The sequence below is a fragment of the Strix uralensis genome, chromosome 2, assembly GCF_047716275.1.
Source record: "Strix uralensis isolate ZFMK-TIS-50842 chromosome 2, bStrUra1, whole genome shotgun sequence".
NCBI classification, from domain to species: domain Eukaryota; kingdom Metazoa; phylum Chordata; class Aves; order Strigiformes; family Strigidae; genus Strix; species Strix uralensis.
Window position 1 is genome coordinate 18,415,798 of NC_133973.1, and position 25,954 is coordinate 18,441,751.

At 38.8% G+C, this 25,954-nt stretch overlaps 1 protein-coding gene across 3 annotated transcripts in view; it reads left to right on the forward strand.

Moving 5' to 3' along the window:
* The window catches only part of EPHA6 (EPH receptor A6), a 527,052-nt gene that overhangs the window by 377,928 nt on the left and 123,170 nt on the right, over nucleotides 1-25,954 (forward strand). For 2 of the 3 annotated variants that reach the window (XM_074856950.1, XM_074856960.1), the window contains exons 7-8: nucleotides 12,407-12,569; nucleotides 22,331-22,439. In XM_074856950.1, coding sequence (XP_074713051.1) covers nucleotides 12,407-12,569; nucleotides 22,331-22,439 — 272 coding nt within the window. Of the gene's footprint in view, nucleotides 1-11,935; nucleotides 11,984-12,406; nucleotides 12,570-22,330; nucleotides 22,440-25,954 lie in introns of all 3 variants that reach the window. The other variant, XM_074856969.1, reaches the window with a different exon arrangement.

A 25,954-nucleotide genomic window follows, 5' to 3' on the forward strand; every position in this document is an offset into this window, starting at 1 on the left:
AAAAATTCTCTCTCTCTTTTTTTTTTAATGTATTAGTATTAATAGTTTCAAAGTGCCCTTTCTTGATGTTCTTGTCAGGCAGGGTGAGTTAACAACCTATTATTATGTACTCCTTACCGAGCAGTTAATAGCTTTAGAGTCTTTTGCAGGAATTCACCTGCTGCTCATAAACACATTTATGTTGCTGTAGGAACTTCACCAGGTTGATGCATCTTGTGTTTGCAATGACCTTGCACAGACTATCTGGTTTTCTTGCATATACTGCCAGAAGTACTACCATATTATATTAAAAAAATGGCAGTTCTTTAGTGACTGAGACAGCTCTTCATTTTTAAAAAGGTATTGTCAACTGTCTGCAAATTTCTTTAAAATTTTTCAGACTGTTTGTTTGTTTGTTTTTGTTTGTTTGTTTTTGTTTTTACCAACTCCAAAAATATTATTTCTGCTGAAGTTAGTTGAATTAGAAATGGGCACATCCCTGATACGAAAGTGGGAACAAAACTTGCTTTGTCAGTTTTGAAAGTGTAAAATCAGCATTTTAGAATCATAGAATGCTTTGGGTTATAAGGCACCTTAAAAATCCTCTAGTTCCAACCCCCCTGCCATGGGCAGGGACACCTTCCACTAGACCAGGTTGCTCAAAGCCCCGTCCAACCTGGCCTTGAACACTGCCAGGGAGGGGGCAGCCACAGCTTCTCTGGGCAACCTGTGCCAGCGTCTCACCACCCTCACAGGAAAGAATTTCTTCCTTAGATCTAATCTACATCTACCCTCTTCCATTTTGAAACCCCTTGTCCTATCCCTACACTCCCTGATCAAGGGTCCCTCCCCACCTTTCCTGTAGCCCCCTTTAAGTACTGGAAGGCCGCTATAAGGTCTCCCTGGAGCCTTCTCTTCTCCAGGCTGAACAACCCCAACTCTCTCAGCCTCTCCTCATAAGGGAGGTGCTCCAGCCCCCCCCCCCAGGGTCATCTCCATGGCCTCCTCTGGACCTGCTCAAGCAGGTATGTGTACTTCTTATGTTGTAGTCCCCAGAGCTGGACACAGCACTGCAGGGGGAGTCTCATGAGAGCAGAGTAGAGGAACATAATCGCCTCCCTCGACCTGCTGGCCACACTTCTCCTGATGCAGCCCAGGATACAGTTGGCTTTCTGGGCTGCAGTCGCACATTGCTGGCTCATAGTCAGTTTTCCATCCGCTAATACCCCCAAGTCCTTCTCCTCAGGGCTGCTCTCAATCCACTCCTCGCCCAGCCCGTATTTGTGCTTGGGATTGTCTCAACCCATGTACAGGACCTTGCACTTGGCCTTGTTAGACTTCATGGAGCTTACACAGAAGCCTGTCCAGGTCCCTTTGGATGACATCCTTTCCCTCCAGTGTGTTAACCACACCACACAGCTTGGTGTCATGACAAACTTGCTGAGGGTACACGCAGTCCCACTGTCCATGTCACCAACAGAGATGTTAAACAGCACCGGTCCCAACACCGACCCCTGAGGAACACCACTTGTCACCGCTCTCTACTTGGAGAGCCATTGACTGCAACTCTTTGAGTGTGACCATGCAGCCAATTCCTTATCCGCCGAGTGGTCCATCCATCAATTTTTAGTTTACTTGTTAAAGTTGCTTACTTGTTAAACAAGTTGAGTTTACGTGTTAGATTGTTTACTTTGTCCTTTAAAATTCATGTTAAACTAATTGGGAAAACATTTCTCTTTTTGCTTTATCCTCCTCTATTAACTCACTGAGGTGTTTGAAGAAAACATAAATTCAAATAATATGCTGTATTTATTGTTGGTGTAATGCAAGGGTCTGCAATATAGTCGTGACACCAGAGGTGAATTCAGCCCTTTTGAGTTAACGTTACAAGATAGATATTTGCTGTCTGCCTGCACTGACACAAAAAGATGCACACACATACTCACAAATACACAAAAAATATGATATTTCCGTGACTTTTCAATAGGTATTGATATAGTTATATCTGAAGAGGTTTGCATAATGAAAAATGCTACACAATCTCAAAGGATTGTCCCTATATATAGATCAGCATATTCCCTCTTGACTCTCATTTATTATTTGTATTGAAGTGATTAAAGTCAAACTTCAGTTAGTGTCAGACTTTGTATTTTAGAGCCAAAATTCTTCCTCCAAAATTGTTTTTTGTTAGGTTGCTTTAAAATCTATATTAATATTGTCAACATTATTCTATAAGTCCTGATTTTTTTTGAAAAGAAAAGTAATTGTCCCAAAAAACAGTACACACAGTTAGCATGTGGGAGACTCATTATCATATAACATTCATGTAGATTTAAATTAGTCCTATTGACTTCAGTAATTTATTCCAGATTCACAATAGCAATCTGAGTCAATTCTATCTATAAAAGGATTTTGCTTACTTAAATAAAAGCGTCAGCTTTACTCATACCACTGAACCACAGTTAATAGCTCTCTTATGTGTATCTGTGAACCAAGTAGACAACTATGAATAGTTTTGCTTTAAGTAGATCTTGTTTCCAAGCTGTTGTATATCAGTAAGGATCTTTTCTGTATTTTCCAGGTAGGAAATATTCAGTAGCAAATGAAAACAGAAAAGCGAGCATTAGTCTGCTCTTCTAAGAATAGAAGGTACTTATGTAGAAGATTTAACCTGGGCTCAAACCGCTGTTATAGTCAGCCCAGTTTCTCTACCTGTCCTAACACCCTGAAAGGCTGAAACATATTTTAAAAAGGAGTTGGAAAGGCTTGTTGCCTCAAGAAATTTTAATAAAGTATGTAGTTTTCACAAGGGTGTTGGTAATAATGTGTACATTACACACAACAGCTAAAATTTTCCAGCAAGGTGTTCCAAACCTGGCAAAATGTCCAGCACAGAGCAGTAGCCCTAATCAAAATCCTGAACCTATCTACCTATGGATATTGTAGGGATTCTGAAATTAGGTAAATTAAGCAGGTTTTGTCATCGGCACCATTAATGCTGAGTTTTGTGTAGCTGATTCAGTGTTGTACTACATTTTTAGGGTTGGTACATTTACATGAATTTCACAACTTTGAAAATATGTTGTGCTTTTTTTTTTTTTTGTTAGAACAGAGCATTGGCTGCATTGTATTGTAGCAAGGCACCATCACTGTAGAAGTCTTCTGAAAAATTGGATCATTGATATTGTATTGAAATGCAACTTCAGTTGTAAGATGCTTCCTTACATTAAAAATGTCTTCACACTTCAATGTGAAATAGGGGAACCACAGTTTTGGGTTCTGCCATGAAGGAATGCAGCAGTTTTGTGTGTGCAGCTGTGATTTTACCAATGCTAATAATATTAGGCTTGAGAAGATTGCCTGCCATATGTCTCAGCAGCTTAGAGACCTTCAGGTGTTTGGACTGTGGCTTTTTACATTGCAGGTTTTTTACATCACATGAGTTGTCCCTTTTTGTTATCTTTCCTCCAGGGTCTTGCATTTTCAATTTAAAAATTTCATTATCCAGTGACCTACTTCCCATCTGTAACTAGAAGTACCGTTTCTATGATATAGAGAGATATGTTGAGTTTGACTAACAAATCACTGATATTCATGTGATTGTTCACTATTTCTTATAGGCAAGGAACTAGTGTATATTCAATAAAATGACCAGGAAGCAGATTTAAAACAAAAAACCCCAGTATTTTTTAAAAACAGTTTGTAATTAAACTTGTTGCCTAGGGATGTTTTGGATGCCACAAGCAAAATTGGTTCAAAAAATAATTAAGTAAATTAATGGAAGAAAAGTCCATGAGCTGTAAAACATAGTGAAGCAAATTTAGTTAATTCAGAAACCCACTAATCTGCAGATTGCTGGACTCTGGGGAAGTGTTAAAGGTGAGCATAGGGAGAAGGAACCTGTACTGCTTATGTGGAGTCTCAGGTCTGCAGTGGCATATACAGGACCTGATTCAGAAATTTGAACTATGAATCTCAAATACCAAATGAATGGCTTGGAAATTAGCCCACTGCCTGTATGTACGTAGTTCTCTGGGCTTGTTTTACAACAAAGAAAGTCACAGAAGGCTTCCAGTCTTCAAATTTGCAGGACTGCCTTTGTTTCCTGTTGAGCTGTATTTGTCAGCAGGTTTATTATCTCATTATGAAGTGCACCTTAGTGTTAGGTATCTCAGACGAAACTCTGCTTTACTGTCCAAAGATGACAGCAAAACTTTTGAATACTACTTGAGTTGATTTTTACCATTAGTAAGCTCGTTCATGCTTGCAGTAGCTCCTTGCTTCTTCCCAAATGGAAAAGACAGTGCAGGGAAAAAGAAAATTAAAATGAGTGAGAAGAAAAATCTTCAGGGACAACTTGGAGAGGCTGACTTTTTTATATGCTGAAGTTAGAAAGACTTCTGGAGAAACTGGTGCAGGATACTGTTAAATATTTTTAATTAGCAAACAAATATTATCAGAGTAGCTCATAACTTCGAGAAAGATGGAATTTAATATCTGTGCTTATCTGAGAATTCAAGTCATGTTCCCCAGCTCCCTTTATTATATTTTGAATTGCACCTTGTTCCATCACCAACTTAAGGCACAGACCTGTTTTTATTCCTTTCAATTTAATCTCCTTGTCAGTACAATCAGCAGTGTCCTATCTGCTGCCTTCACATGTATTGTTCCCATTTGGCCAGCCATGTTAACCACACAGCTTTTCCTCTGCCCACCTCTCACCTCGTTGTGCTGGCGAGAATGTTAACACTGTTTTAGAGTCACCCTGTCCTCATCTCTCCTCGCTGAATTTTCTCTTTTTTCATGGTTCACCTCACATCAACTCATTTCTGCCTTCCCAAGTATATAATCCAATTAAAATGAGGTTTGGCTGGGTCTTGACCTTTCCATATTTTCTTTATGATTGCTTATCTGTTCTTCTGCTTTTCTTGTTGAGAGCTTCGCTTGATGTATGGAGAAAGTGATGACCTGACTGACAGGCAATCAAAATATAAAATATTGAAAGGCCAAACAGGTAAAGCACACTTTAGTGTTTCAGCTCCCCAAACTGTTACATCTCCGATTAATCACAAGGGAGGTCGAGAAGGGAGGGAAGAAGATTACAACCTGAAGTGGCCGATGCCTTAAAATGCTGCAGGTTTCTTCTCTGAAGCAAATACTAGAGCCACAGACAATTTTCTCTATGGCCCTACTTTTTCCTGTTAGAGTTTTTGTCTTAGTTCAGATTGGTCCTCAGATCTTCGTAATCACTTTTCTAAATTTACTTTAAGTTTGTTGGTCAGCTGGAAACCAAATGTACAAGATTTTTAGAAGTGTTGTTTTATGAATATCAACGGTATCTTTGACTATTATTTCTATTATTGTAATTTTTTCTTATCATTCTATATTGCAATGATAATTTATATAAGCCTGTTGATCATATTGTAATCAGATAGTAATTAGTGTTAGAAGCACATTTTTGAACCTATGAGTCTTTTCTCTAATATGTTCCAAATACTACTGCTGTCATTCATGTTAACAGATACACTGTAGGTCAAAATAGTCTTCTAAGAGAAAGTCATGCACAAAATTAGTAAATATAAAGGAGCTTTGAAAGACAGACTTTGAGTTTCCCAGATGTAGGTAATTTTACTGATTTCAGTGTAATTACTCTTAATCTACAACAATTTATGTAAGATGAGAAGCAAGATATGACATGGGGCAATAGGCATTCAGGAATCACATTATGGAAATATTTTATTGCAAAGAAAGAAAATACTTTTTGAGAAACATTGGGGACAAATTAGCTGTAAGAGGAATACAGGCAGTATAAATCAGGGCATCATTAGATAAATTAGAGCTGTTGTGGGCTATGGTTTTCTTGGAAAACACAGACAGTAGGTACAAACTCCATAGTTAGCTGTTATTTGTCTTTAACAGGTTCTGTTTGAACTAATTAATCACATACTGACTACACCTAGTAATTACCTAATGGTTTATTCTAATGTGTACTGCAACATTAAAGTTCAGGTGACTCTGGAGGTAATTAAGTGACATCATAGCTGATTCCATGAGAAGTAAAGAAGAGGTTGGAGATTTCATTTCATGATGGACCAGAGCTATGATTAACAAAAATTCCTATCTTCCAGAATTGTGGTCATTCCTTTAAAATAATGATGCTTCCTCTGTAGGTCACACTGTGTATATCCTTCAAACTAATGTATCTAGGAAAGAGGAAAAATGTGACCAAATGGTCTCATAAAAGAATCTTTTTTATTACTGGTGCTTTTATTTAAACATCGATGATGTCTAAATCATAGAACTCAAAATCTTCTTTACTTTAATGTGCTACTTATTCAGCTTTGACATTGTGCTTTAGTGCACAGGAGAGATCTAGTCCCTGTGGTATATAGATTGAATCTCTATTAGTATTTCTCTCTGTTAAGCGATAGCACTCTGAAAAGGCTAAGCGGGATTGTATGGCTTAAGTACAGAATTTTCATGTTGGAGGACAATAGATATAAACTAGAAAATGTATTTGCAAGCAGTTGATAGTAAATTCAATTACTGTCTCCCTGCATTCTTTCTGCACACACACGTTTTGAAGTTGTAGGTACCCAATAAGTATGTTTTGGTCTGGCAGAAGCCTCTGAAAACCATTTCCATGTCAGTTTAGGAAGTCTCTTCAGTTACTCGTGGGACTCAATGAACTGAACACCTTGATTGTCATTCGTAACATAAGCTAGACACAGAGTAAATTGCAAGACAGTGGTAATTCCTGGATCTTATATATTCTAAATGATAGAAAATTATATTTGATTATATTTTTCAGTTGCTAAAATAAGGACTGATAGTATTTTGATTAGAGCCATGTTTCTCTTTCCCACTCAAATATTAACAGTGACAAATCTTGTACGCCTGAAAGTGCCTGGATTTTTATCAGTGCTTCACTGGTAAAGTTAATCTTTTAAAGGTTATTTGAGCACTGTAAGAAAAATTCTGCATTTCAGCTTTTATTTGCATTTTTTTTTTTACACTAAACATTTTTAGTTATATGTACGTTTTCTCACCCATATCATCAGAATGTTGTAAACTCATTAATTGCATTTGAGTCTAAACTGATAAAAGTTCATCACATTTTGGTCAAACTTTATCAATATTTTTTTTCATATATGTGCACAGTCTTCATTTCTGTGCTGTTTCCCTCTGAAGGAAGGTGGGGATTAAATTGGAGAGTGGCATGTTCACATAGGGGTGGCATGTGGAGGTTTATCTGTTTGCAGGTGATAATGTCATCAGAGAGTCCCCTTTCTTTTGAGCATATGAGAAAAATGGTAATAGTCATCACGATAATATAACATCTGGGTATTGAATGAATATTACATTCACTAATAAAGTAGCTACTTTCAGGGAGTGAAGAACTGTCATTTAAACTGATGATGTCATACAGTGGAAATGTTTCATTACAGCATATGTTGATGGGACAGATCCAGCTGTTCTGGTGCATTGCAAAAGCAGAAGGCTTTTCATTATTTTTTATACTCTGATCCCGATACTCCATTAAATCAGTTTGTATAGTCTTAGACCATTAGCACCATTGTAACTTCCATTCATTCAGTCTGTTTCTTTAGATATGAAAAAATGTCTTGACTATAAAGCCAAGTATAAAATTAGGATAGATACAGATAGATGCTCATGCGGAGGTGGCTGCAGGAAAGAGTTTGATTCTAAAAGGTATTCATTTTCATGCACAGACTGTGTCCCAAATTTGTGAACAGTCTCTCATAATCAGAACTGAATCAGCCGATAAAAGAATTCGCTCAATAAGAAAAATACAATTTCCTTAGAAATAGAGATAGCATTTTCAAAGTTCATGATAGAAGTCTGTTTAACTTGGATAGCTGGTCATAGGCTTGGTATTTAATTGTGTAATAACATTGGCATTACTTGTCATTTGGATTATTTTTATGTTTTAATTACAGGTTTTCACCAAGAGAAATCTGTAGTAGGCTATGGAAGAGGTCTTCTGAATTTCCTCATATCAGATTCTGACTGGTAGTTACATATTATATTAGATAGACTTCTTTAACTTATGTTTAAACCCTCAGCCCCTGTATTCTCAGAATGGCTTCTTGGGAGTCCTGTGCCATCTTAAGATCACAAATGCTGCTTTGATATTAATGTGAAGGATCAGAGAATTTCTTGTACTTCTTTTATGTGAACTCTGAGCCATATATGATGGCCAACAGTTCACTTACTGCTTACATGCAACGGGAAATACAGCGATATCAGTGAAACTTTTCTTTTGCAGATTTTGCAGTAGTCCTCTGTAGTTATCAAGAAATACAGGACAGATGTAGTCCTTGACATTTCCCGTTGATCCTGGTCCTGTCACTGTCCAGGTCAGAGCTATGTCACAGGGCATACTGTGGCTCCCTCCAGCCCACAAAACCATGCTTCCGTTCTATGGAAAATAGAGTGCATGGCAGGAGGGCTGATATGTGTCTAAATTTTGCCACAACATAAAATCAGGGGCTGGTAAAAGCAGACACTAACATCCAAGAAGTACATCTAAGTCCCGCGGTTTAAAATTCACTTTTTGAACCCAGAATCCATGCCAAAGTAAGTGCATATTATCTGCGGCAAGAATAGGACAAAGCATCCCATACCCCTCTGCAGACTAGAATTGTATTGTTTTCTTCTGAAACCATCTTTAGCCTTCCTGAGAAAGATCATGGCAGAAGGAGTGGCCAATCTTGAGAGTCACCCCCATCAACTTCAAATTGCATCTCTCTGTGGAAAGTTCTGGCTTTTCAGGTCAGCTGCAGGTCTTGTCATGAGGAGGGAGTAATGGCAAAGCATCCGCTCTTTGGAGAATTGTCTTATGTATGAATCCAGTCCTAAAAGGCTGATTTCTTTGTGTGAAACATTCACATAAAACAATGTGAAGTTTCCAGCTATTAATCATTTTGTCTCGAGTTTGAGCAACTTTCTCCTCAGGTACAGGCTTCTGAAGCTTTTTCTTCTCAAACACACCAAGGTGACAGGTTCCCTTTCCCCTGTTTCACTTGCAATAACAAATCCTACCTCCTTTCCTGTATAACAACAGTATTACTTTTATGATCATGTACTCCTAGACATCGTTTTTCGACTGTGTGATGGATGGCATAAGAGCCTGCAGAAAGGAAAGAAGAAAAAAGATGGGAGGGCACGGAGATGGGACCCCTCAGGGCCCACCTGCAGGCAGCCCCAGGCTCGTGGTGAGGGGACAGCAAGTCAGACAACCCTTAGAGGTGACCAAAATACCTTCCACTGCCCAGAAGGGACAAGCAGAGATGGCTGCCCCTCGGGAAGCTGCTGTTAGCCACAGCCTGCCCACATGGACGGACACATTTTGTTGATGAAACGTTACCATCACAGTCCTTGTCACACCCATTACCTTTGATGAACTACAAATAATAAATTATGCTTGATAACGGCCTGTCCACATCCCTGGTTAGGGAACCGCTATATCCTAAATGCTGTTTTATACAAGCAGTAGTTAGCCTGTAGTAACAGATATAACATAACAGATACAGCTCAGATTGTTTTTTTCGGAAGTGATTCCCAGTTCTTTGCAGCCACTAGCCTTGTTCAGCAGGCTTCAGGGAGTAAATCCTTATCATTGGATCTTGTGGAGTCTCCACCAATTTTTGACCAAATTTCCATTTCCATCCTCCTGTGAAGGAACCTATTTCTTTTTACAATTCCATCAAATTATTTCTGCAATCTCTCCAGCAGGTCAGAAAAAACAGTAAATCGTTAAATGCTTAGAAGTTGATTTCAAGCAGCAAGGTAGTCTGGGAAAAGGAAATGGCTTGCAACTATTACATCATACAGTGAAATCCCTTGGATGCTGGTCTCCTCCTTATCCTGCAGGTTGTGGAGCCTAAATAAAAATTTCCAGAGCATTCCAGAGTGTAAAGTCTCTGCCCACCTACGTCTGGGTCATGACAGATGGAGCACATAGTACTCGCTAAAACTTTAAACTGAAGCATACCAGTATCTGTATAAAACAAGCATTTGCTGTTTACAGAAACTTTAATGAACATATCCAGAATCTTTCCTTCACTGGATGTCATGTCTTTACCTGGACTGAAGTGCAGAAGCAGTCTTGTATTGATATTGTGTTTAACAGGCAAGATCACAAACATTGGGCCATACCTATGATTCAGTGTGGTCTTAGGACAGTGCAAAATCAGGTGTTTCTTTTTTTTTTTTCTAATTCTTAGTTTGATTTTAAGCTGGTCACTAGCTTGTGTTGAAAGACTTGGTCTCTTTGGGCAGAAATGTACACACTTTAGTCAGCAGCTTCATTACTAAATAACCTCAGGTCTTGTGTTCTCCAAGTTTGCATACCCTGGCCAAGTTACATGTTAAGATATATGAGCACTCTACACATCAAAGTCCCTGGAAGTTGCACATATAACAAGGCTATAGAATAGAAATTAGCTATTCATGTCACACTGAATGTTTGTGAAATGTCCCTAAAGCAGTATGTAAACTCCTCTGTATGTGTGGGAGTTCTCTAGCTCTTCACAAATCTGAGTATTAACCCATTATACCTTTTTTGTTCACATACATGCTATTTTTCAAGTTGAAACAAGCTTAATCTCAAAAAAAAAAAAAAAAATCACTTTAACCAGTTGGCGTTCTGTCAGAAGAAAATGTATTTTCTGAAATTTCTTTAAAAATTGTATGTCTAAAATCCACTAACTTGTTCAAAGTAAAGTTATAGCATTTCAAGTAATTGGGGGAGATCTGGTAGTTGTAGAAGTTGTTAGATAGTATATTAATCATAGTCACTATCCACAAGATTACATGTACACTGTGTCTTACTATTCAATTTAAATAGACACTTCTTGCTGTTTCAAAATCTGGTAATAGACTGTAGAACAAATCAGCACTTCCTCTTACTGTAGTTTCTCAAATTATTTCCACTGTTTGAAGTGAACATTAAATGCAGTTATTTTAGATATTGGTCATTGTTGCCTTCCTTCTTCTTCACTTAACAGAATCATTAGGTTATTTTTGTGTGTTTGTTTTTTATTTGGTTTTCTTAGCCATCTCCTTGATGCCTACTGGGATAATACTGATATACCTGATGCCCTATGCTAATGTGACTTTGTTACACCATGACTGAATTTGACTCAGCATGTTTTATATAAAGCTGTTTGTTTTATATAAAAAATATATGTATGTTGATCAGAAGAGATTAAGAACCCAGTGGACTCTTAACTGAAATCTGTTCTTCTCCTGGTTATATCTCTTCTGTGAACCATATTGTTTCCTTCTTAACAGGCTGGAAGCACCCTTTGAATACTTTATACATGCTCTAATATTACTACATGGTATAATAAATGTATATGGTGCCCTGTGGGTATTACAGTTGGATTGTTAAGCATATGCCAAGGACATTTCTGCTCATATGTCAGTTTGGAGACAAATCTTGCTGCAACAAAGTAAAGGTAGCCTTAAGGCACCATATAAAATATTACAGATTACTGATTTATCAAGTGACAGTAACTAACGACAGGGAATAAACTCTCTCTTCTTCTAAGTCATCACCTCATGTACAAGTATCACCAGTGACCTGTCTAGCAAAGCAGCACTTAGATTTGCACAGCAATCAATGTGGCTGGTCTCCATACTACAGCAGCTGGTCTGCAGTGGTAATTCCCAGTGATCTCTGCACACTGTAATTCTCAGTGATCTCTGCAAGAGTCAGGAATCCTCAGCAGATGCCCAGGGTCAACTGCTAGGAGATTAGCAGGGAACTTTTGCAGAGAGTTTTGCTCCTTATACAGTGTGAAAGGGAATTTCATCTATGACTACATGGAAAGAGAAGTTAAGTTCAACAGCAGTGAAGCAGTAGAACCATGCTAGAAGTTTGCAGACTTTAAAGAAAAAGTTAATTTTTATTTTCTTTTACCCACAGGTCTACCCACGGATAGCGCCGGCATTTTGGCACTACCTGCGGGTAGAAGTGAGTAGCGGGTATTTGAATACTCCCACATCTTTACTTTACAGCTTACTAGTATTTACTGACCTCCTAGTTTGTCCATTGTGCAAAAACAATTAGCAACCATTCTAGGTGCCATTTTCTGTGAATGTAGTCTTGTACTAATTCCATGTTGTTTTGACTGCAGTGTAATTACTAACCCAAGTCACAAAAATGTGATGTATTTATATACAAGATTAAAGACAAAAAATTGAAATCTAAGTGAAGGCCATATCATACATTATGACTATAGCACAAAATCAAAGTACAGAAACCCATACCTGCACCTCCTTTTATAAACACATATTACATTCATGAGAAGAATATGGAGCTTCGTTCTGCTATATCATTTTTGCAAAGTTCGTACAACTCAATTTGATACCATTTCTCCCCTCTTTTGTCCCTCAGGAGCATGAGCAGCTCAGCTATTCCTCCACAAGGTCCAAGGCTCCAAGTGTTATCATCACAGGTCTCAAGCCAGCCACCAAGTATATATTTCATATCAGAGTCAGGACGGCAGCAGGATACAGCGGCTATAGCCAGAAGTTTGAATTTGAAACTGGAGATGAAAGTAAGTTTCACTGAAGGGAAAAAAACCCCAATACAACAGAAGTAGCATCTAATTCTAAAACAGTGAGACACTGAGAGTTTGAATGGCTGAATACATACCATTTGCTTATCACAAAATGACCACTGCTATATGATAAAAAAAAAAAATGTAAGCCTCAGCTTCACACTTCTGGATTCATAACAACAAATAAAAATTTTAGCCCAATGCTGCAGCTGAAGGAATGAATGTTTTCTTCTGCAAAATTTCCTTATGGATCTCTTCCAGCTTGAGATATTCTATGATTCTATGATCCTTTCTTTGCTTAAAGAAGGCCTTCCTTTTAATCTAGAAATACCATTAGGCAGGCTTTACGGAAGTACAACAGCTTCATGCAAGCTCCCAGAACATAGTGAGTCTTTCTCTGTAGTTGTTAGACTCTACAAACAAAAAAACCCCAAAACTTCTATATGCATTTCCGTCAACCAATAAGCCTACTAAATTTGCCAGTAAGAAGCAGAAAGCCTGCATATTTCTACAGAATATGCAGAAAGGCTTGATGCTATGTATGATGTTCATGCTCTGAACAGTTTTTTCTTTAAGTCAGGTATTGCCCTCCATGTTCAAAGAAACTGCAAACAAGGTATTTACAAGCATTTGAGATAAAATTAGTGTAGTAGATACAACACTAAAACACTCATTAATGAAATTACTTTAATTAACCAATTACGTATACCATGTTTTCCATCAGTGTTTTAGAATTCAAGTTGCTTAAGCTAAAGTACAGACTCAAAACTATGTAAGTGTTTTCAAGAATACCCATGGGTTTGTGTTCCATTTTAATTTCTTCTTAACTTCTATTTCAAAAAGGTTTTAGGGATAGATTTCCAAGTGCTTAATGCCTAATTGGACTTTTTAAAATTTTCTGGGTGCCTAAGCCAATTGGTTTGAATAGGAGTCGAGCACCTGGGTGCTTTCAAGAATTCCAGTAGATCCTGTCTGCATATTCTGATGCAAGGCTTTGGGCTCCCAGGGCCATAACTCTTATAAAAAGTAAATGGTATTTAAACCTCTGTGAGCCTATGTCATGTTTGTGAAAACATGAACTTACCCATCTACATCAGGAAGGCTGTGGTTCCAATGACATTTGTCGCATTGGCACTGCTGATAGAAACATCTGCTGGGAGTGTGTTTCCACCCACTCCCTCCCAGCCCCACGTCTCCTTCAGTTGCACTAATGAAACTGGCTCTTGGGCTGCATGGTGAGTTAGAGCTCACAACACTCTTAAACATTTATTACCTCCATTACATCTAAGCTCTCAGTGTGAATCTTGGTAGTGAAACATAAATACTCATTATATATTTGATGTTTACCAACATTTATTGCTTAAGCTTGTGCCTGACTAAAAGTATTTGATTTGTTATAAATATAAATCATGTGATTGAAAGGAAATGCAGACAGAAGAGGTTTTGTTTATGATCCATTGAGATAGAGGTCAAGAGAAATTCTGCCACTGTTTGAAATGGTACCTGGAGCTAGATAAAGACTTCAGTTTAATTAAAAGGGTAGTTCAAAGGACTATGGTCTTACTCAAATATTTATACAGTACTGCTTTAGATTTCAAAGGGGGGAAAAAAGCAAAGCAAGTGCCTGCTGGTAAATATTACTTATTTCTAATTGAAGCAGTACTCAGTGACCAGTCAAATGATGCCCTGCTTCTCTCCAGATATCTTACTTCCTCACAGTAGTATTTTGAAAATTGCCCTGTTCTAATCTTTAAGGCAGTATCAGATGATTCTGATCATTCGATTTGTACCTCTTTCATAACACAGGCCAAATGTCTGTAACTCTGTAACTTTTCCGGACAGCTAATGACATCAGATTGAAATGTAACATCTGCCATATACAAAGACTCTTGATTTAAAGTGTTCTAGTAATGGGGAGCTCACCATATTTATAGGTAGATGGTGCCAGTGCTTAAGCCTCATAATTAAAACCCTTTCTTGCCAAATTAGAAGCCAAATACAATCAGAAATCTCTTCCTCATCTAAATGTGTTTGCCGTTTTTAAGAATTTTCTTGTCTTTCCCGTAAGTGATATAAATGCTCTCTCTCACTAAAAACACACCAGTTTTTCCAAACATTGAATCATTTTGTAGCTCTCCAAAATTTTAACATCCTTTTTGAAGTATAACATCAGAGCTGAACCTGTTACTAAATTAAGCTGGAAAACGAAATCTGTTTATGATGCCATAAACAGACCTAACACTTCTTACCTCCTTATAATTCAGTTTTCTTTTACTTATAGGTCTAAGCACTTGCTGCCTGAACTACAGCATTCTTACAGCTGTCTTACACAGCTGAATAACGGGAACATAACAACATTTTTTGTCAGTACCATTGTATTCCAAGATACTGAGCTACATTTAGATGGAGGGGTTGGGAAGAGTTGTGTTATATCAGTACACATAAATGTTAATTTGCCCTTGCTGGCATGCATTTATCTTAAAAAACAGTCTAAGTCAAGCTGTGTAGGACCTATCTTCATCATTTACTACTCTGGCAGTATGCAGCTCAGCTGAAAATTTTCTGATTTTTTAATATATATTCATCTCAATTATTCTGAAAGATACCAAATAATATTAGACCAAGACAGACTATTGCAAGTCCCTTCATCGCTACCCATTAGAAACAAGTTACTTGGTGAAAATTCTACATTTGCAATTACTTTTTGTGGTCTTTCAGTTAGCCAGATTTTAGTTAATTTAATGTGAGCTATACTGATTTTATATAAAGTTAACATTTTCATGAGAAGGCTGGGAAGAATAGTCTTTTAAAAGTCTATGTTGTCACAGAAAATTTATCAATCAACAATCTCATAAAAATGACAAAAAATAGTTCAAGTCATGTGTTTGATAGAAATCCTTCTCAACTGGCATTAGCTTGTAACATGCTTCAGCTCTCTACCAATTGTACATGTCTTAGCATCTAGAGAAGAATTCCAGATGAACATCCAAGGTTATTCCGTTTACCCTGCTTGAATATTGACATAATTTGTTACTAAATAGTGGTAAAGTGAGCAATCCAAAATTGGGGCTTTTCTTTAAAGCGATAGACAAGTTGTAAAAAAGTAATGGTTCATCAATTGTGAGACATGTATAGCAATGTCCTAAAACATACTGTCCTTGGCAGGGCAGTGCTGTGATGGCTTCTCCAGTTTAGTGGTTGAAACACTGTCTGTGCCACTTCAGTTATATAGGATAAAACCAGATACATCATTACTAGGAACACTAAAACATTTTGATATAATTATTAATGGTGGTGCATGAGACAGAAAGAAGACCAACTCTCTAGCAGTAATGAAAGAAGTTAGTTAATCATGCAAAGTTGATCTGGTTTTTGGGAAGCACCCTCACTTACTGACCAGCAGACTGAGGCAGCCATTGCTTGGGGAGCATGTTGTTGTTGAACTCTTCTCCCTGCTGCAGAGACCAATAAATGGAACATCTAAAAGAGCAAAATTTGTACTTTCTTTGTGAAAGAAAATGGAGTTACCTAGAAAAGTCAGAAAAATTCGCTTCAAAGAAGGAGGGGTGGATGAATGGATGTTATCAGGCTTTCTTCCACTGTTAAAATTAAGAGGTTGCTGCTGGGAAACCTTTGCAAAGCATAGTAACTACTGCTTTTGACCATGTTCCTTATTGCCATTTTATTCAGTCTCCCTGTTTCAGCACCTTACAGGCAAAAAAAGCCGACAGGGTTTCATACAGTCCAGCACACACAGGTGTACCACTGCTGTGGCTATAAATTGAAGCATAACCTCACTCGTAGTTCCTGCTTTTATGTATCATGAGTACCAACTATCTGAGTCACCACAAAAAACTCTGGTCCTTCCTAGGATAGAATAAAATGTATTCTAAGAATAAAGAAATCATTTGTCCCAGGGCAAACATGCTTTAATCTCTGTTTTCTCTCTCCCTCTTTATTTTTCTCTCTCCCTCTTCTAACCAGCTGTTTATGGAAGACATTTTTTGTTTGATTGGGTTGGGTTTTTTAAGTTAATGATTCAAAGCATTCTTTTTTTCTGGAGGAATGTTTTTTACTATATCACCTCAGAGGCTCTTGTGCCTAGAGGAACTTGTAAAATATTGAACAATTTACAGTTGTTGGGCAGTGCAGTGTTTTCATGCTGTAACTCTCTTGTGCATGGCTTGTTCTAAAACTGAGAGTATTCTCCATGTCAACCTTCTTGACATTAGGAAAAAAAATCTGAAAGGGAACCAGGTGGCTTGTTCCAGAAGGGACCTAAGGGGCAAACTAGCATGTGTGCAAGTGTGGACTAGTGCTTGGGCTGAACAGAGTGATAAATGTAAGCACATGATGATTTTTAATCCAGAAGCAACATCGACTTTGTATGCTTCAAATAAATAATGTTAACAGTAAAAATATAAAAAAAATCAGAAATGTTAATAGAATACCTGATTAGGTATTTCATAAATTTGAAGACTGTGAAAAATTAATTGGCTTAAAACCCTGATCTTGATGAAACAATAATTTTAATTTTTTTACTATAGGCACAGATGGTGACTTTCTTGTATTGCCAGATCTGCTGAATTCTCACATGCTTCTGTCTCTTCCTACAGCCACAAAATCTATCTTTAACTTTTCAGCCTCAAATCCTGCTATTCTGGATTTGCCACCAGATGTCATTTAGACTCTGAGCTCCATTCTTTCCAGAACTCCAAAGTTCAAGGGAGGGATCTTGAATCATTGATTCTGATAGAGATCCAACATTGTTTCAGGCATATGCTCTGATTCATGCCACGACAGAGAAGCCATCCCTAGGATTTTTAGAAAGATATTGACGTACCAATGCAAAATGTATTTTATTTTTTTAGAATGTTTGATGCTTTGTCATTAGTAAATTAAATTTCTGATTGAAAAAAACAAATGAGAAGGCACGTATCTTGTATTAGAAACTGTCTTGCTGGATCTCTCCCCATGTCTGCTCAGTCCTACTGTTCATTCAATAGTAGTGAGCACTGAATACCTCAGAATGTCTCATTTTAATCTTGAAGTATTTACTTACTCATATTTTTTTAGCCATTTGTTCTTCAAATTTGACTTTGGCCTACCTGATTTCTGTAAGCACCCAGAAGCCCCAGAGACTTTGCTTTTCCTCTGCATTTCCTAAACAAGAGCAACATTCTTGCTCAGATTGCAAACTGCTTGCCCAGGCTTTCCATTCATCCACTGCTCAGGAAGCTAATGTTAGGGGGAGCACTTGAAAGAAGGCTTTTCAAGCGAATACACACCAAAAAGTTTTACATTCTTATGCTAGTGATGGCATTATTTTTTCCTTTTAAAAGTTCTTTTTAAGATTGCCTTTCCATTGCCTCCTCCCTTTCCCACATTCCCCTTTAGATTGGAGCCCATCAGCTCACTGGAACACAGGAACTACAGCACTTCTGAAAATGGAAAGGTTACTCTAATTGGACTTTATATTTTTCTTTTATTTTTCTTAAGCACTGTTGTGTACAATGCCTTGTAAATCCATCTGACAGCCAGTTCCTGACTATTAGAGCTTCAGCTCTCACCATCCACAGTCCTCTATCTTACAGTTACTCACTATTATCTGTCTAGCTGTCTCTCTGTCACTTTTTTATCTTTCAGTCTGCTGGAAGGTCTGCTGCCTTATAGATGTCAAACTGAAAAAACTGAAGGGTGTAGCTAAGAGACAGAAGTGAGCTGTCATTTAGGACTTCCAGCCCTTTTATACCAAATATACAACCTTTTAAAAGATTTTTGGAGAAATTTGCTCAAAGAAAAGAAAGGAGAACAGAGATGGAAGGTTCTCTCTGTGTTTCATCCTTTTCCACCATGACTAAAATGTCTGCACCATTCCTTCCAGTCTGCCCAGTGAGGAAGTGAAGAAGCCTTGGGATATTTTCCTTCAGCCTGGAGAGGAGGGAAAGTGCAGCTCCTCCTCCACTCATTTGGCTGAAGATCCCAGAGAAGAGCTGAGACAGGGCAAGGATGTAAAGAGTAGTTGGTGGGGACAGTACTGACATCAGGCTGGATGCAGAAGGGATTTCTGTGCATGGTGTTAATCAAGGAAACTGGAGTGATGCAATTAGACACTTCAAATATCATTTCAGGTATAACCTGAGCTAAGCATTAAAAGTAACAGGAGTGAAGAGTTTATATGGATAGTATTCTTCTGGGTACATGTATCATATATGTTGAAGTTTTAAAGTCAAATCACTGCTGTGACTAATCACGTTAATTGCAGCCACAATGTGTTTGAAGTGTTTTGACACCCAAACGTTATAGTATACTATCTAATCATCTGCTGGAATAAGTAGTAAATCCTCCCTTTTCCATGTCTTATACTACTCATTTTTTAAACTATGTTTTTGTCAAAATGAACTTATTGAGCAGACAGGCATAGAGAATGAAACGTACTACCAGACAAAACAGCTAGCCCAGCTAGATAGGTACTCAGCTCCCTTATGTGGTTTACATATTCCTGTTGCATCAGCATTTCCTCACCCCCTTGCCTATCAGCTTTAACTGTCAAATGGAGTGTGGCCCCATAGATGGTACAGCCACATTCATCCCTCTGAACACAGAGCTGCTAACCATCACTGGACGGATTTGTGTGGTGCATAATTGGCAGATATGAGACCGTGCACTGGACAGTGTAGAGACAACAAAATAATGATTTTAGCTATATGAGTGCTGGCCATGCTGTCTAACAAATGAGATTCTGGAAAAAATGCCATGTACTTCAATCATGAAATGCAGCACTCTAATATGTACACACAAAGAGATGAAATAAGGTTGCAGGAACTTGCTTGGCTTTGCAACCTATCATAATTGTTTTTTAAACTGAGTTTTTCTGTCTTGCATAATCAAGAATAGTCCTGAGGAGAAACACAGGGTCATATACCAATATGCACAGCTGATGAAGGGAAGAAAGAAGGAAGAAAAATCAGGAAATGATGAGAAGGTTTCAAGAACATGCACAACAGAAACAATACATGTTAAAGCTCTTATTTACAACTTGAACTTTACCTTAAGAGAAAGCTGGAGAAATGAGAAAAAAACAGAGAGATTGAGAGACATGCTGAATTTCATTTAGAATGGCAAAATGATGTAAAAATTTTAATTATTGAGTGTCCCTGACTGCTATCTTTTCACTGCCCAGATAGCGTTTTATGTAACCTTTTACCTGTGTGAGGAGTTTCTGTATGTGCATACACATGTGCTTATATATGTGTTGTTCACTGCACTGTGCCTTTATTGATTTCTAGAAGGATCACTTCAAACAAAAATAAGTATTTCCATCATTTTGCCTTACCTGTCTCTCTGTCAGTTTTTAACAAGTCCACATCTTCCAATTATACTTGTCTGTATACTTGTCTGTCATTTGACATTTTTATCTGACAAGTAAATTAAGGTCATCAGGAAGTTTCAGGCTTGAAAGCCCCTTATAGTGATTTGGCTACTTGAAAAAAAAATCCTAATGTATTGGACACTGGCACCTCTGCCAACACAGTAAAATACAAACAAGAGAAAGAGAATGATCACTTTTTAAGTACATACAGTCTCAGCTAAAAATTGTACTGCTTAGAGGTAAAACTAAATCAGTCTGGAATTTCTCCCCTTTGTGAATTTGGCTCTGGTTCCTGATAGAAAATATATGTTATTAAACTGATAGGTTGCATTCTGTTTTAGCTAAAACACCAAGAAATAGCAGCTCCATTCAGCAGAAATCATCCAAGATGTGACTTTCTTCATCTCAATCGCTGCGGAGTGCTTTTTTGGACTATGGAATCAGTCCCTATATTTGCACCTTTAATTCTCATGAAGAAAGGCCCCGCGTTGTCTCCTTGGCAATGAATGTCTGTAGAAGAAAACCACAGCTAATTTATCTTAGCCGATGGTTTGCTTTTCTTCTGCTGAATTCACTATTTTTGCACACATCCTTCTTCTATTAAAAAAAAAAAAAAAAAAAAAAGAGGGCTGCAGCTTGTCCTCTCACTTTCATTGCTGAGATGGGCAAGATAGACTCATCTAAAACCTCCTCCTCCATTTACAGCTTCAAACTGTGCTTGGCTTTAACAGTCCTTGCAACATTTAGCACAACCCCCGCCAGTCTGAAAATAGTATTCAGCGTTTGATTTGGAGAGCCTGTTATTATTTGCATTGTTACTTGTGTGGCATGGTAGTTCTTATGTTGTATTTTTCCAACTAAATGTGGCTCTGTGGAACATAACACAATGCAGAGCTAGAATCCATTCCCATAATATCACTAGATACTATTTTGGAGATTAGCTATTCAGTGAGTATTTGCTACATCATTTATTGGAAGATGTATATATTTAACTTGTCTGTGGAGAGCTTATGACCACAGATACTGAATGCCTTGTAATTTACTGCCTGTGCATATCTCCATTAAATTATATGGACAGAAACCTAATGGCAGAAATTTAACAAGTTGGTTTTGCTGAAAATTTGACATAAACTACTATTGTTTTTATTTGCTTTACCACTATTACAAAGCCAGTATACACTACTAATTTCTAAACCACTCACAACTATTACTGAGATGCCAAACATTTTTCTTGGAAACAGCATTTTAGGAGGCTTTGGACAGCAAAGTGCGCATTGTATTTGGCTTCATCAACTGCAAAGTGAGAGAAAGTAACCTACTGAGCTTTCTAGGCAGCAGCCTAGGTGATTTCCCTAAGCTTTAATCATCTGGTGCCTGAAGCAAGCTGAAGATTTTGCTTATAGAACAGTTTGCAAGTTTACAAAATCAAAGTTGCTTTCCTGATAAATCTAAAATTTATTTTCTTTTCTACATTTACTGCTGTTGTCAGAGGTCACTGAATGGAATTATTTATTCTTCTTTCAGAACAATGTTATGTTTCTCATGGAAACAGACAGTAAGAATTAGTTAAACGTCATGTAGCAAAAATGTTCAAGCATAACTGAATTTAAGAAATAAAACTTTGGAGTCACAAGACAGGAGGTAGACAGAAAACTGAGCCAAATACTTTTTCTGCTCATGTAGTACTTGGACAGTGAGGACCAACCGGGCTGTAAGTAGGTACTTTGTCAATGTAAAGATTTAATAGTATACAGAATAAATTAACAAAAAGAGCAAGTGTCTAGAGACTGGATCATTTAGGTGATCTTTTTTAATTCCTAAATGTCCTACAAAAAACAGAGAGAAAAACAGGAGGCATAAGAAAATTGGGGGTTTTTTCAGCTACAGTGTTGCCAATCACCAGAGCATGTTATAGGTAAAACTGTATACATTTTGTGACAACAAAACTAAACATCAGACATACAGAAGAGGGTGTGAGGCTACACATTGTGGTTTTTCTGCTTTGCTTCCTCCTGAACCCAGTTTAATATCTCTTCCATACGCAGCACTGCTGCTGACTGCACTGGGACAGTTGGATGGAGAGGAGTTCTGAATTAGATGCAGGATTAAGCTAAATAAAGCTAAAGAAAAAATATGTTCTATTTTTGTGTCCAAAATCTTGTCATATTCAAACTTCAGTAAGTTGTAAGTGTCTGATGATGCCAGCTCCTCATTTTAAAAACCTGAAAACATCTTCTCGCCTTCATCATAGTTGGGACATGGATTATGGTTTTTCACTTCGCACATCTGATGTCCTTGCTAAGCACCGAGGAAAAGGTTATCACCCATTCTGCAGGAACCCTGAGTTATGGAGCTTTAACCTCTTTTCTTTGTGCTTCTCTTTCAGCTTCTGATATGGCTGCAGAGCAGGGACAGATTCTTGTCATTGCCACTGCTGCTGTTGGTGGATTCACTCTCCTGGTCATCCTCACTTTGTTTTTCCTGATCACTGGGAGGTAATTAACACCACTGTTCTCATTACTCAGTCAGAGTAATCAAAACTAAGAATTTAAGAATAATACTTAAGTCATTAAACCACATTTTCAGTGCCAAAATAAGGGTTAGACATACCAGGGTGCACGGCCTCTCTGTTCAGCACTGCTCATACACTTCTGTGGTGAATGTTGTCTTTCATAGAAACCCAATTTGGCAGCTAAGCAATTATGTCAAATCAGGAAATAGCTTGGCTATTTTTAAAAGAAGTTTATGGACCTCTTGTCTGCAGAGCAAGAATTTAAAAATGCAATGTACCTGCACCCTCAAGGCTCTGGCATTAGAAGACAAAAAACAAAAAACCACACTATTTTTTACAAAATCTCATAACTGGCAATTGCAAAGCTTTGGAGGATGTAACCTTAGGATTTTTTATGTCTTGGGGTTGGCAATGTAGCTTGCTAAAGGCACTTGAGTGGACAATTTTTTATTACTTTTGTACTTTAGTGGACATTTTTTTATTACTTTTGCTATATTAAATTTGCAGGGAAAATCATACACAATTATGTATATATCTTATATGCAGATTTCTACATCTATTAAAATAAATACAGGAATTATGTAATGAAATGAAATTAAGAAAAACTTTACTCCAAAATACTAGAATGATTCTACTGCCTGTGATATCACTGGTGAACAGAAAATAGCTTCCTGAAGGTCCTGTTTTATTACTTTTTGGCTTTTTTTTTTTTTAAATTGGATTCAAGATATCCCAATTAAATCTGCAATACAGCAGTACCGTTGCACTGGTAGGGTAATTCACCAGTCTGGACAATAATTATTTTTTATAACTACCCTGATTCTTATACTTAAAATTCTTTAGTACAGTGCTGATTGTCCACCTTCCTTCAGTTGTTGTGTTGATCAGGATCAAATAATGACATTATGCAAATTGGATGAGAAAACATTTTGATTTGAGTGGCCAGATGCTATGCTCAATTACACACTGAAGGTTTTAAGGGAACTAGCAAATTCTAATTGGACATGCTAAAAAACACATGTAGAGGTTGGAACATCAGTCCTTGCTGGAGCTTAGATTCCCACAGGCGTAGCTGCTTCGATGGTGCCTTGTTTCCTTTTTCACTGAACCTCCAGGTGTTTCCTGTGTGATTTCAGGACTTCACCTAGGACTTCACCTGCTTCCACCAGGAAGCAAAGCAGAATTTCAGAGGACAAAGACATTATGTCCTCATCCCCTCTGTGAGACATCACTGGCACCGCAGTGCTGCCATGGATCAAGAAAGCCTAAAACCAGACTGATGCTCTGTTAGAGGTATGGGCCTTCGAGCAGATGAGTTGGGCTCATAGCTCCTGCAGTAGGCTCTGTAGGGGAGTTGTGTGGGCTCTAGCCCCTCCCTACCTTTTTCCCCCTCTCTCTCCTTCAGACACATAAAACAGCTGGTGGAAGAGCCTCCATGTGAGGAGGATTCTTTGTGGAGTCTCCTTCTTACCTGGCTTGGGGACAGAAGAAGTTCAGTGTTGGGATAGGATTCTGCACTATTCCTATCCTGGTTTAGAGCCTGTGTTTACGCTTAGAGAAAAGGTGTTACACTGACTCCTGAATGTGATAATGGTCATCACAGATAGGCTAATATCAATAGACAGTGCTGCACTTTCAGATTTGTAATTAAGTTTCTGTTTTATTCATTGTCTGGGTTTGAGCCCAGAGGATAAATGAGCACTATGCAGCTGCTCATTCACCTCTTCCCCCTCAGGAATGGGAAGGAGAAAATAAAGCAAAAGGCTTGGGAATTGAGATAAGGACAGAAAAGGATGACTCACCCATTATGGTCACCCGCAAAAGACAGACTCATTAGGGAAGAAAAAGAACATCAATTTAATTCAGACACTAACAGCAACAAAACTTAACAGGCAGAGTAGGACAGTGAGATGCATTACCACGTCTTAAAATCACCTTCTCCCCCACCCCTCTCTTCTTCCCAGGCTCAGCTCTGCTCCTGATTTCTCTACCTCCACCCCCCAGCGACAGAGAGGGGCAGGGGATGTGGGGCTGCGGTCAGTCCCCCCCCCCCACCTCGCATTCTTCCCCTGCTCCAGCATGGTGTCCCTCTCACGGGAGACAGTCCTCCACGAACTTTCTCAGACATGAGTCGCCACGGGCCACAGCCCTTCCCGAGCTGCTCCAGCATGGATCCCTCTCATGTGTTACAATCTTCCCAGCACCAAACTACAACAGCGGGGGCTTCTTCCCACAGAGTCCCAGCCTTCTTTGCGTGCAGCCACCTGCTCCAGCATGGGGTCCTTCACGAGCTGCAGGTCAACATCTGCTCCACCAGTGACCTCCATGGTCTGCAGGGGGGTCTCAGCACACCTCCCCTTGTGCCTCCTCCTTTCTTCTACTGACTGTGGTGTTTGCATAGGTGTCCTCCTTGCAACTCCTCCTCACAACCCTAACTCCTCATCCCAGGTTCCCCTTCTTAAATACATTATTGCAGAGACACAGCCACAGTTGCTAATTGGCTCAGCCTTGGCGCAGAGGTGGTATCTGACTTGGAGCCGGGGAAGCTTCAAGAAGCTTCTCACAGGCTTCGCTGTAGCCCCCTCCCCTGCTACCAAAATCCCCTGCCACGAACACAAACCCAGCACACAGGTATGACATTACATCTAATCTGAAAAGAAAGTGAAGTCCTATCAGTGTAGGACAGAGGTTTTATTTGCAGTACCCCAGCAACCAAATATGGCACTACAGTAGCTACCATTATGTGAATTAATGCTCCCTCTGCTGAATAATAAAACCAGTTAAGTCTAACATTCTGTTAAAGTTAATGGGAGCACTTAACATTGGAACATATTGTGACCTTAGATAATCTTAGAAGCTAAGTAAATATTCCTACGGTTACTACAAATGCTGACAAAGAGTAGGGTCTTTCAGAAGAGTGAGAAGTTACTCAGACAAGGACAAACTTTTGGAGAAAAAGATTGTGTGGAACCCTTACATGGAATCCTGAAACATAACTCAAATGCTTCCTTTAGAAATGTCCTGGGTTTGAGTGAGCGCTGGGGGTTTTTGGTAGCAGGAGAGGGGGCTACAGCAGTGGCCTCCTGTGAGAAGCTTCTCGAAGCTCCCCCAGCTCCAGTCAGACCCGCCTTTTCACCAAGGTCGAGCCAATTAGTGACTGTGGCTGCACCTCTGTGATAAGTCATTTAAGAAGGGGAACCTGGGAGGGGTTGTGGGAGTTGTGAGGAGGAGTTGTGAGGAGGACAGCTGTATGAACACTGAGGTCAGTGGAAGGAAGGAGGAGAAGGGGGGAGGTGTGCCAGAGCAGAGACTGCCCTGTACCCCATGATGAGACAGCAGGGCCGGCGCCCTTTGCAATCCATGAAGGTCTACAGTGGAGCAGATACCGACCTGCAGCCTCTGGGGGGCCCCACGCCGGGACAGGTGACTGCTCCCAAAGAAGGCTCGGACCCCATAGGAAAAAGGCCCTGCTGATGTAGTTTGGCCCTGGGAGGATTG